The following is a 16,546-nucleotide window of genomic DNA, read 5'->3' on the forward strand; positions in this document are numbered from 1 at the left end:
GTGGATTGTATTTCCCAAGCCCATTTAGTGCAGTGGAAAGACTATAAGGATTTGAAAAGACTTGGATTCAGTCCTCTGAACATCAGCTCTGCCATTTATTGGTTAAGTAACCTTGGACAGTTTGCTTTGCCTCAGTGAGCCTTTAATTTCTGTTTGCAGTTAATAATACCTAGCTTGTCAGTGTTGAGTATGACATAGTACAGTTTCTTCTTTGGTATATTTTAAATGCTTCGCGCACGGTTGCTACCATTGTGATTTTTTGCAGGACCGTGCTCTTTGGTCTGTGTGAACTGGAGGGGCAAAATCTTGCTCTAAAAAAATGAAGGGATTGAATCGACTTCTTTACTGTAGTAAGTGACTAATGCTGTCTTATGTGTGCAAAGGAACCATGAGCCAAGGGAGACAGAAATAGCATTTGAAAAGGAATGGAACATTTTCTGCTCATCAGGTATTGGACACTGACTGTTCCAGATCTGGGGCTGTCACCCTTGGCTGGTGGAGCGCTGATAAACCTTAGCCGTTCGCTTGTGCAGGTAGGAAGTCATTAACACTGAGGAGCTTTTCCTGTTTAACCCCTCAGTTAACTCTGGCCCCTCAGTGTTGCCTAAAGCTTTGGACTCAGATGGGAAGTTTCACTTGGTCAGCCCTGGTTTCCTGTTCTGTTCCCAGTGTGATACTAATCCTTTACTAGCAGTTAGTTTTTTTCTTTTTGGGTTTTTGCTTAATGTTTGATGTGATAGGTGGAAGAGTACCATGGTTTCAGAACCATTCCCATTTGGTTTCATAAGGCAGATGAGTGTTAGGATTTTTATTTTTTATTTTTATTTTTTTGAGAAAGAGTCTCTGTCCCCCAGGCTGCAGTGCAGTGGCCCGATCTCGGCTCACTGCAACCTCTGCCTCCCAGGTTTAAGCGATTCTTCTGCCTCAGCCTCCAGAGTAGCTGGGACTACAGGCGTGTGCCACCATGCCCAGCTAATTGTTGTAGATTTAGTAGAGATGGGGTTTCACCATGTTTTGCCAGGCTATTCTCAAACTCCTGACCTCGTGATCAGCCTGCCTCAGCGTCCCAAACAGCTGGGATTACAGGCGTGAGCCACCATGGCAGGCCAGGCTTTACTTCATGGTTATTTGGCCTTACCCTTTCTGATGAGATTTATAGGGCTTTGAGTTTGAAGTTCACATAGTCCCTTAATGGTTGAACCAGAAAGTTGTTCTGTTTTGCAACAGATAGATAGCAGAATAAAGAGACCTGGTAGTATGGGTTATCTTTTAAAGTAAGAAAATTTTTGTAAACTCATTGTGAAAGATTCTGTGCCAGAAGTTGTTTTAAGCAGTTGGTTCTGAGTTCCCAATATACGTTTATCCAGATTGTTGGGAGTAGTCCTATTAATGACTTATCTTTTTTTTTTTTTTTTTTTTTTTTTTTGAGACAGAGTCTCACTCTGTCTCTGGGTTGGAGTGCAGTGGCGCAATCTCGGCTTACTGCAACCTTCGCATCCAGGGTTCAAGTGATTCTTCTGCCTTAGTCTCCTGAGTAGCTAGAACTACAGGCGTGCACTACCACTCCCAGCTAATTTTGGTATTTTCACTAGAGATGGGGTTTCACCATGTTGGCCAGGATGGTCTTGATCTCTTGACCTCATGATCCGTCTGCCTCAGCCTCCCAAAGTGCTGGGATTACAGATGTGAACCACCATGCCCAGCCAATGATTTATCTTTAGTAAACAAATTACATTTACTATCTTCTTTCTGAAGGAACTTGGTATTTAGAAGAAATGATTTAATTGGAAGGTACACTGAAGGTAGAAATGTTCACTCATTCAAATGTGTGAACTCTTTTTTTTTTTTTATTTTTTTTATCCTGAGATGGAATCTCCCTCTGTCGCCCAGGCTGGAGTACAGTGGTGTGATCTGGGCTCACCGCCTCCTGGGTTCAAGTGATTCTTCTGCCTCTGCCTCCCAAGTAGCTGGGATTACATGTGCACATCACTATGCCTGGCTAACTTTTGTATTTTTAGTGGAGACACAGTTTCACCATGTTGGCCAGGCTTTTCTCGAAATTCTGGCTTCAAGTAATCTGCCTCAAGTAACTCCCTTGGTTCCCAAATCGCTGTGATTATAGGCATGAGCCACCGGGCCCGGCCTGAATGTGTGAACTTCTAAATTGTATGTCAGATTTTATTTATTAGGAAGTGTGGGCCGGGCGCGGTGGCTCAAGCCTGTAATCCCAGCACTTTGGGAAGCCGAGGCGGGTGGATCACGAGGTCAAGAGATCGAGACCATCCTGGTCAACATGGTGAAACCCCGTCTCTACTAAAAATACAAAAATTAGCTGGGCATGGTGGCGCGTGCCTGTAATCCCAGCTACTCAGGAGGCTGAGGCAGGAGAATTGCCTGAACCCAGGAGGCAGAGGTTGCGGTGAGCCGAGATCGCGCCATTGCACTCCAGCCTGGGTAACAAGAGCGAAACTCCGTCTCAAAAAAAAAAAAAAAAGAAAAAGAAAGGAAGTGTGAAGTATAGAATTTTTTTATGACTAAGACCTGTAGAAGGTATCATTAAAAAACTTAAAGATAGAAGATCCCCATAGTTTCTCTGCCCTTTTGAAGGAAAGCATCAAAAATAAAAAACAAAAGTGAAACTGACTTTTACAACAGTTCAGTTCATAGAGATAGAGCAAATAAATAGGCACAATGAAAGAAAAGAGAGTAGAGTCAACTAAATTTGAATGCACTGTAAATACTTATAAAAAATAATGTGTGGCTGGGGATGTTGGCTCATGCCTATAATCCCAGCACTTTGGGGGGCCAAGGCAAGCAGATCTCAGGAGTTCGAGACCAGCCTGGCCAACATGGTGAAACGAAACTCTGTCTCTACTAAAAATACAAAAATTTGCTTGACTTGATGGCTTGTGCCTATAGTCCCAGCCACACAGGAGGCTGAGGCAGGAGAATCTCTTGAACCCAGGAGGCAGAGGTTGCAGTGAGCTGAGATCGCGCCACTGCACTCCAGCCTGGATGACAGAGCGAGAGTCTGTCTCCAAAAAAAAAAAAAAAAAAAGGCCGGGCACGGTGGCTCAAGCCTGTAATCCCAGCACTTTGGGAGGCTGAGGCGGGTGGATCACAAGGTCAGGAGATCGAGACCATCCTGGTCAACAAGGTGAAACCCCGTCTCTACTAAAAATACAAAAAATTAGCTGGGCATGGTGGTGCGTGCCTGTAATCCCAGCTATTCAGGAGGCTGAGACAGGAGAATTGCCTGAACCCAGGAGGCGGAGGTTGCAGTGAGCCGAGATCGTGCCATTGCACTCCAGCCTGGGTAACGAGCAAAACTCTGTCTCAAAAAAAAAAAAAAAAAAAAAAAACAAGAAAGAAAGAAAAATGTGAATCAGGTCTGATTGGAAGCACTACTTATGTCGCCTTCCTGTTTGTATTGTTCAGCTGCTATAAGAATGATCCAGTCTGCTGCTGGGTAAAGTTACTCAAACGCCTGTAATCCTAGCACTTTGGGAGGCTGAGGTGGGAGGATTCCTTGAGACCAGTGTGGGTAACATAGTGAGAGCCTATCTTTATTTAAAAAAAAAAAAAAAAAAAAAAGGATGATCTAGGTGGGTTGGGATGACTCATGTCTGTAATCCTAGCACATTGGAAAGCTGAGGTAGGAGGATCTTTTGAGCACAGGAGTTTGAGACTAGCCTGGGCAACATAGGGAAACCTCATCACTACAGAAAAATTTAAAAATTAGCCAGGTGTGATGATGTACACTTGGCAGTCCTAGCTACTCGGGAGGCTGAGGTGGGAGGATTGCTTGAGCCTAGGAGGTCCAGGCTGCAGTGAGCTGTGATCACAGCACTGCACTCCAGCCTGGGTAACAGTGAGACCCTGTCTCAAAAAAGAAAAAAGAGAGACAGGATTTTGCTCTTGCCCAGGCATAGCTCTTGCTATGATCGTGCAGTGGCATGATCATAGCAAAGTGTAACCGTGACACCCTGGGCTCAAAGGATTCTCTTGCCTCAGCCTCCCTAGTAGCTGGTACTACAGGTGTGTGCCACCATGTCTGGCTACTTTTCAAAGTTCTGTAGAGATAGGGTCTCACCAGCCAAGGCTGGTGTCACACTCTTGGACTCCAGTGATCTTCCCCCATCAGCATCCTGAAGTGTTGGGATCACAGGCATGATAACCACACCTGGCCTTATTTTATTATTAATTATTATTTGAGTTGGAGTCTTGTTCTGTCACCCAGGCTGGAGTGCAGTGGTATGATCTCAGCTCATTGCAACCTCCACCTCCCAGGTTCAAGCAGTTCTCCTGCTTCAGCCTCCAGAGTAGCTGGGATTATAGGCACTGTCACTACGGCTGGGTAATTTTTGTAATTTTAGTAGAGACAGGGTTTTGCCATGTTGGCCAGGCTGGTCTAGAACTCCTGACTTCAGGCGATCTGCCCACCTTGACCTCCCAAAATGCTGGGATTATAGGCATGAGCCACCACACTCGGCCCTCATCTTTTTAAATATATACATTTTATTTAGTTTTTGAGTAGATCGTGCATGGACATGGTTTAAAATTTTAAAGGTTGTGCCGGGCGCCGTGGCTCAAGCCTGTAATCCCAGCACTTTGGGAGGCCGAGGCAGGCGGATCACAAGGTCAAGAGATCGAGACCATCATGGTCAACATGGTGAAACCCCGTCTCTATTAAAAATACAAAAAATTAGCTGGACATGGTGAGGCGTGCCTGTAATCCCAGCTACTCGGGAGGCTGAGGCAGGAGAATTGCCTGAACCCAGGAGGTGGAGGTTGCGGTGAGCCGAGATGGCGCCATTGCACTCCAGCCTGGGTAACAAGAGCGAAACTCCGTCTCAAAAAAAAAAAAAAAAAAAAAATTTTAAAGGTTGCTTATAGTTTATCTTCCTGTGCTGTTTCCTGTTCATTTTCTTTTTTATTTTATTTTATTTTATTTTTTATAGAGACAGGGTCTTGCTTTGTTGTCTAGGCTGGTCTGGAACTCCTGGTCTCAAGTGATCCTCCTGCCTCAGCGTCCCAAAGTGTTGGGGTTACCCGTGTGAGCCATTACACCCAGCCCCAATTCATTTTCTCTCCCCAGAGGTGACCAATATTAGCAGTTTTTTGGGTATCCTACAAATATTTATATGCATATATAAATTCCTATAATACTTTTTGCTTATGAATTATCATATTTGTTTCATATACTAAATACTTAGATATATACAGTATGGTTTCTGAATTTTATTCTCTTCTTTAACATTCCTTTTGTTTTGTTTTGTTTTGTTTTGTTTTATGTGTGTGTGAAACAGGGTCTGGCTGTGTCACCCAGGCTGGGGTGCAGTGGTATGATACCAGCTTACTGCATCCTCTGCCTTCCGGGCTTAAGTGATCCACTTTTCGGGCTATAGGTGTGTGCCATCATGCCAGGCTAGTTTTTGTATTTTTTGTAGAAATGGAGTTTTGTCATGTTGCTCAGGCTGGTCTCAAACTCCTGAGCTCAAGCAATCCGCCCATCTCAGCCTCCCAAAGTGCTGGGATTATGGATGTGGGCCACTGCACCTGGCCTAAAGTTCCTGTCTTCATGCATCAGGTTGCTATGCATCTTTAGGCTTGTGTTAGGTATGTCCTTCTGTGCAATGTTGCATAGCGGTGGTAATAGCAGACCTGCTGGCCTTTTCATCTTTAATAGAAAAAAAAAAAAATGCGGGGCCTATGGGTGATGGCATTTTCAGCATCTGTTGAGGTTATATACTTTTTTCCTTTATTATCTGTTAATATAAAAATTGCTTTGATAGATCTCCTGATGTTAAACCAAGTCTTTGCATTCCTAGAGCCTATAACGTGAGAGCTATCTTTTCTGTGAAGTTTTATGGTTCTTTTTTGAGACGAAGTCTGGCTCTCTCGCCCAGGCTGGAGTACAGTGGTACAGTCTTGGCTCACTGTAACCTCTGCCTCCTAGGTTCAAGTGATTCTTCTGTCTCAGCCTCCCCAGTAGCTGGGATTACAGGCAGGCACCACTACGCCTGGCTAATTTTTGTCTTTTTAGTAGAAACAGAGTTTTGTCAATTGGTCAGGCTGGTCTTGAACACCTGACCTCTGGTGATCTACCCACCTTGGCCTCCCAAAGTGTTGGGATTACAGGTGTTAGCCACTGTGCCCAGCCTTTTTTTTTTTTAAGGGACAACTTTTAAAAAATTGCTTTATTTGACAACTCCTCTTGCTTGTGTTTAAATCTCCATTTATTTAAATTTCAGCAGTCACTAGTATTTCTGTATTTTTAAGATGGAGTTTCACTTTGTTGCCCAGGCTGGAGTGCAATGGTGCGATCTTAGCTCACTGGAACCTCTGCCTCCCTGGTTCAAGCAGTTCTCTTGCCTCAGCCTTCTGAGTAGTTGAGATTACAGATGCCCACCACCATGCCCGGCTAATTTTTGTATTTTTAGGAGAGAGAGGGTTTCGCCATGTTGGTCAGGTCGGTCTTGAACTCCTGACCTCAGGGGATCTGCCCACCTTGGCCTCCCAAAGTGCTAGGATTATAGATATGAGCCACTGTGCCTGGCCTGCAATCACTAGTATTTTTAAAAGTAAAATTTTAAAGTTCCTTGGTTTTTCATCTTTTGTCTGCCCTCTAAATGTTAATATTCTTGAGACTTCAATAATTCATTCATTCATTTATCATAGATATTTATTAAGTAAGTGCTTTGTGCCACATACAGTGCTAGGAACTAGGTGAATGAAATAGACGTGATCCCTGTCTTCAGGGAACTTACCTCCCTATTGCTAGATGTTTTTTTCCTTTCAGTCTGACTTCGCCACTACTTATAGTCATTTTTGAGGTGGGAGAGGGGAACCAAACTCATCATCTCACCCCTTTGCTTAAAGATCTCTATTGACTCTTTTATGTTTATAGGATCATGTCTGGAATTTGGAGTGCAGCACACAAGGGCCTTCCCAGTCTGGTTCGGTCTTCCTGTTCACAAATCTCCCACCATTCTCCCTCAGACACATTGGACACACTAGCTATGTGATTGATATCCCCAGTAAGCCCTGCTCTTTCATGGCTCTGATTTGACACATTTTGTTTTCTCTGACTAGAATATTTTCTCTGCCTGACAAATTCCTACTCATCCTTTAAGGCACTCCTAAAAAAAATTTTTATATCCACAGAGAGAGTTTGAATCCCATAGTATTCTGTTCATAGATCTGTCTTGAACTTATTATATTATATGGTAAAGACCTATTTATACGTCTGTCTCCATGATTAAATGATTGTAAACTGCTTGGAAGAGGGTCTTTATGTCTCTCTGTGTGTCTTCTCACTTGACCTTAGCCAAAAAGCCAAGAAGTGATCTATGTCGTGTCTTCTCAACAACTGCTATACTGATTAGCACAGAATGAGCCCTCAGCAAATACTTGTTGTGAATGTTTGACCGACTATAAAGCTGGATGCCTGAAAGAGCTGTACCATTCTCTTGCCTTGAAGGGGTTACTATTGCTGCTAGTCATGGAAGGTCTCTGAACTAAAACAATATATACTGGCCTAATCCTTTCTTCTCCCCTTCCCTTAAGTTTTTCTTTAAATTTGTATATGTATGTATGTGTGTGTGGTGGTTGTGGGGATATATACTCACAAAACTGTGTATTAGTATGTTTCCATTGGCTTTAATTTTTAAATCATTAAAAACATGAAAACACCTGTATAGGATGATGGGATTATAACTGGACTTTTACTTTTTTGCACATTTTTGTTATTACATTGTTTTATTTTTTGTTGTTGTTGTTTATTTTTTTGAAGATGGGGTTTCACCATATTGGTCAGGCTGGTCTCGAACTCCTGACCTCAGGTGATCCACCCACCTCAGCCTCCCAAAGTGCTGGGATTACAGGCCTGAGCCACTGCGCCTGGCTTACATTGTTTTATAATATAAAATCAGAAAATGTACTTAAAACTTTTTTCTCCAAAGGCAGTAAGATCCTATTTAAGAAAGCATTATAGGGCCGGACGCGGTGGCTCACGCCTGTAATCCCAGCACTTTGGGAGGCCGAGGAGGGTGGGTCACGAGGTCAAGAGATCGAGACCATCTTGGCCAACATGGTGAAACCCCGTCTCTACTAAAAATACAAAAAAAATTAGCCAGACATGGTGCATATGCCTGTAATCCCAGCTACTTGGGAGGCTGAGACAGGAGAATTGCTTGAACCCAGGAGGCGGAGGTTGCAGTGAGCCGAGAATGCGCCATTGCACTCCAGCCTGGGCAACAAGAGCGAAACTCCATCTCAAAAAAAAAGAAAGCATTATCATTTTTAAAGTCACATTTTAAGAAAAGACGATATTTTCCTGATAAGTGGAAAATATTTGAGATAAATCAGTAAATTTTAACTCAAAGGGAATGGATTTGTTTCCTTTTTTGGTACATTAGCAAAGTGATTATGGAAAAATTGTAGTTTGAGTTTGAAAATTCATCAGACGTCTTGCTGCCTTATAGCAAACCAGTATGTCTTTGCTCAGATTCTGTCTCTTGGCACATTGATACGATCTGAAGGGATCAATAGATATAAAAAGACAGTAATTCACAGTGAAGGAGAGAGAGGAAACAGGCATGAGAGGACAGTAGTTCATTAATGCATCCATCACTGAAATAATGGGGAAATGGTATATTTGCCGAAATACAAATGTATCTTCAAATTTGGTAACAGCCAGACATTGCGTCTTGTGGTGACTCACTTTCCTTATTTAGGTCCTCATTGCAGGATGACTGACTGCATTTTTTCATGGTGTTTGTTCTGCACGCAGTTGTTTCTTTATTGTAATGAGACCTCTCCATAGGTAGTTTGTGCTGTTAAAAGGGGAGCTTGTGCTTAGAATGGCAGTGTTCATCTCTGAAGCTACCAGAGTAGTCTGAAAGTAGGGACAAAAAGAATTAGAAATGGGAACTGAAGTCTAAATACTTCCGGCCTCAGCTTTTTCTTTATAGCCACAGAGCCCTGAATGAGGAGAAATTGGTTCTTTAAAGAGTGTTTTCAGCTGAATGCTGAATTTCTTTCTCTCTCTCTTTCTCTCTTTCTTTTTCTTCCTGCTCTTGTCACCCACACTGGAGTGCAATGGCGTGGTCTCAGCTCACTGCAACCTCTGCCTGCTGGGTTCAAGTGATTCTCCCGCATCAGCCTCCCGAGTAGCAGGGATTACAGGCGTGAGCCAGCACGCTTGGCTAAATTTTGTATTTTTAGTAGAGACGAGGTTTCACTCTGTTGGCCAGGCTGGTCTAAAACTCCTGACCTCAGGTGATCCACCCACCTCAGCCTCCCAAAGTGCTGGGATTATAAGTGTGAACCATTGCACCTGGTCTTTTTTTTTTTTTTTTTTTTGAGATAGAGTCTCAAAATCACACAAAGTCTCAAAATCTACTCGGTCACCCAGGCTGGAGTGCAGTAGTGTGATCTCTGCAGCCTTGATCTCCTAGGCTCAAGCAGTCCTTCTCCCTCAGCCCCCGAGTAGCTGGGACCACAAGGATGTGCCACCATGCATGGCTAATTTTTAAATTTTTTTGTAGAGATGAGGTCTCTCCATGTCATTCAGGCTGGTCTTAAACTCCTGGGCACAAGCAGTTCTCCCACCTTGGCCTTCCAAAGTGTTGGTATTACAGACACTCATGCCTCCATTGCCTGGCCTGAACACATATTTCTATTTTAAATGTGTGCTTTTGTATAAAATGGATTAGAGAGATTGTATTGATACAGGCTAAAGGGAAGCAACAGAGGTCAAACAATTCTAAGAAACCCTATCTCTGTTGAAAGAAGTTTTCGTGTGAAATGACTGGAGTGAAGAAACAAGAGAATGGGTCGGGCGCAGTGGCTCGTGCCTGGAATCCAAGTGCTTTGGAGGCCAAGGCGGGTGGATCACCTGAGGTCAGGAGTTCAAGACCAGCCTGACCAACATGGTTAAACCTTGTCTTTAAAAAAAAAAAGAAAAGAAAAGAAAAAAGAGAATGAATGAACATTCATCCATTCAGAGACTACCATGTGCTGGATATGGTAGTGCCTGCTCTTCCATCTGTTTCTCATTCAAGATGAGGTAATTGAGGCTCAGAGAGGTTAAATGACTTGTCCAAATACCACCCAGTAGTGAATAAGAGGATGGATTGATTCTTTATAATTCCCAAAACCACACTAAACTTTCTCCTTTGTGGTTAGGTGACTGACATCTCAGGAGACAGAATTTTTTTGTTTATTTTAAGAGCAGGTGTAGCTTACAGGTCTGGCTCTTCACTCTCTCCTAGATTGTCTTGGAACACAGGATTTAAGGTACTACCTGTGGAACTGAGAGTGTCAGCACATAATTGATCTCTTGAGTGGCTAGTTCCTTGCCCAAAGCTCATCTCAAAATTATAGCTGCTCTTGGGAGTTTGATTTAACATGGAGACTGTTGTTGGTTTGATTCTCTCTGATACCATTATTTCAACACTAGTGAATGGTGTCCAGAGCATACCCTGCTTAATTGACAACTTTCTCAGCTGTTTTATAGCAAGTTCTCTAGTATCTTTATCTTTATGACCATAGCCAAGTCTTGTTTTTCTTTATTTAAACACGATTGTGGGAGAAGTACGTAATTATAATATGCTTTTTGACTATGCAGGAACAAATCTTACCCTTCAGGCCAGGTGCAGTGGCTCACACCTGTAATCCCAGGACTTTGGGAGGCTGAGGCAGGTGGATTGCTTGAGCCCAGGAGTTTGAGATCACCCCGGGCTACATGGTGAAACCCCGTGTCTTCTAACAAATGCAAAAGTTAGGTAGGCATGGTGATGACACATGCGTGTAGTCTCTGCTACTTGGGAGGCTGAGGCAGGAGGATCCATTGAGCCCAGGAGGTTGAGGCTGCAGCGAGCCATGATCGTGCCACTCCACTCCATCCTCAATGACAGAGCAAGACCCTGTCTCAAAAAAAGCAAAACAAAACAAAACAAATCTTACACTTACCTGAAAAGCTGGTGAAGGAGCGTTGTAAGTGGTAATGTTAGTTTCTCCATATATCAGTTCAGACCTTATCCCAAAGGAAGACCAGAGCTGTTTGAACTCCAGCTCTTCCTTAGCTGCCAGGTGTTAACAACTTGTGTTTCATGAGCGTAAACAGATTCAAACCACTGACCAGGAGTTGAAATATTTTCTAAGCTGTGACTCATCTTTTGGCCCATTCTTTCTTTCACTAGGAAATACACTGAGTTTTAATTTCGAGAATTTCAGTTATCCCTTCTGAAGAATCTGTTGCTCATTAAAGTTGCTGGGACTTGTTTTTCTGGTAACCAGCAGGGCTACAAATTAGTTTGTACTCAGTGGTTATGTTAAACCCATGTGTAAACGGAGGGAGAAATCTGATTAACTGTCTAAAGGAAGGTTGTTGAAGATGAGACCTTTATTTCTGACTCCTTTTAGAGATTCATCTCTTCCACCAGAGGGATGGCTATGTAGGAGGGTGAATCTGAGGCTGAGCAGAGCAGGTGCTGTGTGTATGCATTTGTATCTGTAAATATCACATCACTGTTTATAGTACACTGGACTCTCTACATGTAAGGCCTGGTCAGGCCAAACCAAGAGGAATTGTTCCCGTGCTTAAAGCCAAGAATAACATCCTGACCAGCAGGGGGACAGAGGTCAGCTCAAGGCAACAGCTCTTAAGGGCTGCAGAACATTAAGAACCTTGGAGGAACTGAGCTTAATAAAAACGAAGGCAAGATGTACTTTGAAGGAAGTGTTTGAAATCTGCATGCCTTTCTCTTATTAGGACATGGTTTATTTATGAAAAATGAAAAGTTATCTTTTTTTTTTTTTTTTTGAGACAGAGTCTCCTACCGTTGCCTGGGCTGGAGAGCAATGGCATGATCTCGGTTCACTGCAACCTCCGCCTCCTGGGTTCAAGCAGTTCTCCTGCCTCAGCCTCCCAAGTAGCTGGGATTACAGGTGCCTGCTACCACACCCAGTTAATTTTTTGTATTTTTAGTACAGACAGGGTTTCACTGTGTTGGCCAGGCTGGTCTCAAAACTCCTGACCTTGTGATCTACCTACTCTGGCCTCCCAAATTGCTGGGATTACAGGTGTGAGCCACTATGTCTGGCCAAAAAATGAAAAGTTATCTTAACAGATGGATATATGATGAGTTCATATCACCTCTCGGTCATTTAGATTTTCCCCTTCTACGTATACATTGATTTATCTGTCGATTATTTTTATTAGAAATTGTATAACTAGCTAAGTAGCAGGAAAAATATGTTCCATTATTCTCGTGTTTTATTCTATAAGCAACATCAGAGAGGCCCACTAGAGAACTGGATTTAAAAGATAATACGTTAATTAAAAAACAAGTACCATGTCTCTTGGGGAATTTACTTACTGGCTGAGTTTTATTTCTGGGATCTTTCTGTGCTTGCTTCTTTTTCCTTCTGTCTTTCCTCATTCTGATGCTGGCCATTCACTCCACAGAGGCAACTCAAACTATTTTCTGAAGGAGCATTCTAAGTTTGCCCTCTTGTCTTCTCTGGGACTCATTTATCTGGCTTGGCTTCAGCTGGTTCCAGGCCAAAGTGATCTGAAAGCTTTTCTTCATTGCCTTTATTTCTTGGCTCTTTTCATGCACTTTGCCTGATTGGTTTGGCTGGTTCTTTCCTTCTCCAGTGGTGTATGCTATGTTGCCTTAATTGTAGGGCTCTAAAGCTCAGGTGCAGCCTCAGGCCACTTAGACTTTTCCCGGGTTTATAAAGTACTTTTGTCCTTTCCTAGAAATTGAGGGATGAATTAGACGCTGTGCTCTGAGGTATTGCCGACTGTCCTGGGATTTTAGTTTGCCAGTTGTTTAAACAGCGTGTAGCAATTTGGATTGTATTTGCAGGGTAGGACTTGTTGCCAAGACTCCGAAGTAGGTCATTGCTATTATGCTTTTTCTCTTTATTTATTTATTTATTTATTAATATTTTTTATAGAGACAAGGCCTCACTATATTGGCCAGGCTGGTCTTGAACTTCTGGCCTCAAGTGATCTTCCTGCCTTGGTGTCCCAAAGTGTTAGGATTACTGGTATGAGCCACCACACCCAGCCCTCCCTTTCTTTTTCTTTCTTTTCTTTTTTTTTTTTGAGACAGAGTCCTGCTCTGTCACCCAGGCTGGAGTGCGGTGGCGTAATCTTGACTTACTGCAATTTTCCTGCCTCAGCCTCCCTAGTAGCTAGGCTTATAGACATGCACCACCATGCATGGCTGATTTTTATGTTTTTAATAGAGATAGGGCTTCACCATGTTGACCAGGCTGGTCTCGAACTCCTGTTCTTAAACAATCCACCTGCCTTGGCCTCCCAAAGTTCTGGGATTGTGGGGGATAGTCACCGCACCCGGCCCTCCCTTTTTTTTCAATTGAAAAGTTAACAAAGACAGAATTACCTTGTCCATGGTCACATGGTAAGTTGGTCTTACACCTTTTGAAGCAAATCTTGTTTTTGTATTCCCGTATACTTCTCAGTGCAAGTATTACCTTAACAAATAATAGGTGGTTATTAAATATGAATAAATAAATCATAACTGTGGGTTGATTGGGAATAGAGGTATGGTTAAAATTCAGAATTCTCATCAGGTTCATCATATTGTAGACAAACAGCTGAGAAAAGGTTCTGAATGGAAGGGACAGAATAGCCATGCATGAAGCTTTTAGTAGCATAGAATGCTCACAAAAAGATAAATCCTGGTCAGGCACAGTGGCTCACCCCTTACCCAGCACTTTGGGAGGCCAGGGCAGACAAATCGTGAGGTCAGGAGTTTGAGGCCAGACTAGCCAATATAGTGAAACCCCGTCTCTACTAAAAATACGAAAATTAACCAGTACAGTAGCGTACAGCTGTAGTCCCAGCTACTTGGGAGGCTGAAGCAAAAGAATCATTTGAACCTAGGAGGCAGAAGTTGCAGGGAGCCAAGATCATGCCACTGCACTCCAGCCTGGACAATAGAGTAAAACTCTGTGTCAGAAAAGAAAAACATCCCAATTTAGCTCATACCTGCAATCCTAGCACTTTGGGAAGCCAAGATGGAAGGATCATTTGAGCCCTGGAGTTCAAGACCAGCCTGGCCAACAAAGGGTGTTCTCGTTTCTACAAAAAATAAAAAAATAACCCAGATGTACTGGCCTGTACCTGTAGTCACTGCTACTCAGAAGGTAGAAGCGGGCCGGGTGCGGTGGCTCAAGCCTGTAATCCCAGCACTTTTGGAGGCCGAGGAGGGTGGATCACGAGGTCAAGAGATCGAGACTATCCTGGCCAACATGGTGAAACCCCGTCTCTACTAAAAATACAAAAAATTAGCTGGGCATGGTGACGTGTGCCTGTGATCCCAGCTACTCAGGAGGCTGAGGCAGGAGAATTGCCTGAACCCAGGAGGCGGAGGTTGCGGTGAGCTGAGATGGCGCCATTGCACTCCAGCCTGGGTAACAAGAGCAAAACTCCGTCTCAAAAAAAAAAAAAAAAAAAAAGAAGGTGGAAGCGGGCGGGAGGATCCCTTGAGCCCAGGAGTTTGAGGCTGCAATGAGCAGTGATTGTGCCACTACACTCTAGCCTGTGGGTGACAGAGTGATACCTTGTCTCAAAAAAAAAAAAAAACAAAAAAAAAAACTGAGCACAGTGTCTCATGCCTGTCATCCCAGCACTTTGAGAGGCATCATGAGAGGATCGCTTTAGTCCTGGAATTTGAAACCAATCCTGGGCTACATACATAGTGAGATTTTGTCTCTACTAAAAATAACAAAGGAAAAAGTTATCTGGGGTGGTGTCACATGCTGTGCCTATAGTCCCAGTTACTTGAGAGGCTGAGGCAGGAGGATTATTTGAGCCCAGGAGGTTGAAGCTGCAGTGAGCCAAGATTGTGCCAATGCCTTCCCACCTGGGTCACAGAGTGAGACCCTGTCTCAAAAAAAGAAAAAAAAAATCCCAGTTTAAATCATTCTAAAATGAAGAAATAGAAAAGTAGCTTGAATGAAAAGGAAATTAGTTATAATGTAAGGAGAAATAGGGTGAGAGAGCATAAAAGAACATGAATTAGTTGAAAGGAACAGTTCTCGAAACAGGTATCTTGCCAGCCTGGGTCAGACAGTAAAAACGAAAATTCCCTCTTCTCCCCAAAACCACTATCCAGAGGGGCTGTTACTGACTCTGGATACTTATATCCAGTTTTGAGAATGCCATGTAAAACATGAAGAGGTCCAGTAGGGTTAGCACAGAGAATAGTTACTCTTTTGATTTGTTAAATTCTTAATAGTTTTACTGCTCTCCAAAGCAAAAACCATTTTCTGATTCTTTGACTGTGTCCAAAGCAGCAGCTGAGACTGCTGTACTACACTGTGCATCAGGCAATAATCCTTTGGAAGGCCTGGCTGTGTTTTTTTTTTTGTTTGTTTGTTTGTTTGTTTGTTTGAGACAGTCTCGCTCTTGTTGCCCAGGCTGGAGTGCAATGGTGTGATTTCAGCTCACTGCAACCTCTGCCTCTCGGGTTCAAGCAATTCTCCTGCCTCAGCTTCCCAAGCAGCTGGGATTACAGGTGTGCACCACCACGTCCGGCTAGTTTTGTATTTTTAGTAGAAATGAAGTTTCACCATGTTGGTCAGTTAGGTCTCGAAATACTCCTGACCTCAAGTGACGCTTTTGCCTCGGCCTTCCAAAGTGCTGGGATTACAGGCATAAGCCACTGCGCCTGGCTCCCTGGCTACTTTTCTTTAAAAAGAAAAAAACAAAACCAAAACCCCTTTTTTTTTCTTTTGCTTTGAGACCAGCAATTTGCATCTCATTCAGGATCTCTCTTCTCCCGCCTCATATTTTCATGCATACCTCTGCTAAGTCCTGTTCTCTGAACCTGGATCTGGCTTCTGGCCTCAGTGCATTATACAAATTTTAACTATTTGTGGTTTCAGACCTGTTTCTACTATATATATATATATATATATATATTTTTTTTTTTTTTTGGTTTTTCCCTGCTCCCTTTAGTAAACTGGGTTCAGACTTGCTTGGGCAAGGGATGATAGTTTTTATTTGTTTTTTGACTCCATAAATATGTTCCCTTCTTACTAATTATTCTTTCTTTCTTTGTCAAACAGGCTACCAAGCAGTTTCTCGAAGAGATTAACAAGTGGACAGTTCAGTACAATGTCTCCCCGCTGTCTTGGAACGTGGCTGTCAAGTTCCTCATGGCCAGGAAGTTTGATGTGCTCCGTGCCGTAGAATTGTTCCACTCCTACAGAGTATGTTGCTCGGGGTGGACCAGACCTGTGGCAGTTGGGCAAAGTGTTGCCGTTCTCTCTGTCATGCTCGACACACTCAAGTGTCCTCTCCATTCCCATGAAAAATGGATCCATATCCAGAAGCCCCTGTGAGAGCTGAAGCTGGGCAAGGCAGCTGCTGGAAAGCACTACTTTTGGACCTAAGTTTTGGTTATAAACCAGGATGCCACTTCTAATGATGGAGACTGAGGAAGCAGCCTGACAGCATCCTGGTGGCGGGAGAGGGGTTCCACCTTCCTAGAATTTT

General features: G+C 43.2%; 1 protein-coding gene across 1 annotated transcript in view; it reads left to right on the plus strand.

Moving 5' to 3' along the window:
- The window catches only part of PTPN9 (protein tyrosine phosphatase non-receptor type 9), a 98,557-nt gene that overhangs the window by 30,540 nt on the left and 51,471 nt on the right, over positions 1 to 16,546 (plus strand). Inside the window, exon 2 of the mRNA XM_039468926.2 lies at positions 16,117 to 16,260. Coding sequence (XP_039324860.1) covers positions 16,117 to 16,260 — 144 coding nt within the window. The remainder of the gene's footprint in view (positions 1 to 16,116; positions 16,261 to 16,546) is intronic.

The sequence above is a fragment of the Saimiri boliviensis genome, chromosome 2 (genome assembly GCF_048565385.1).
Source record: "Saimiri boliviensis isolate mSaiBol1 chromosome 2, mSaiBol1.pri, whole genome shotgun sequence".
Lineage (NCBI taxonomy): Eukaryota > Metazoa > Chordata > Mammalia > Primates > Cebidae > Saimiri > Saimiri boliviensis.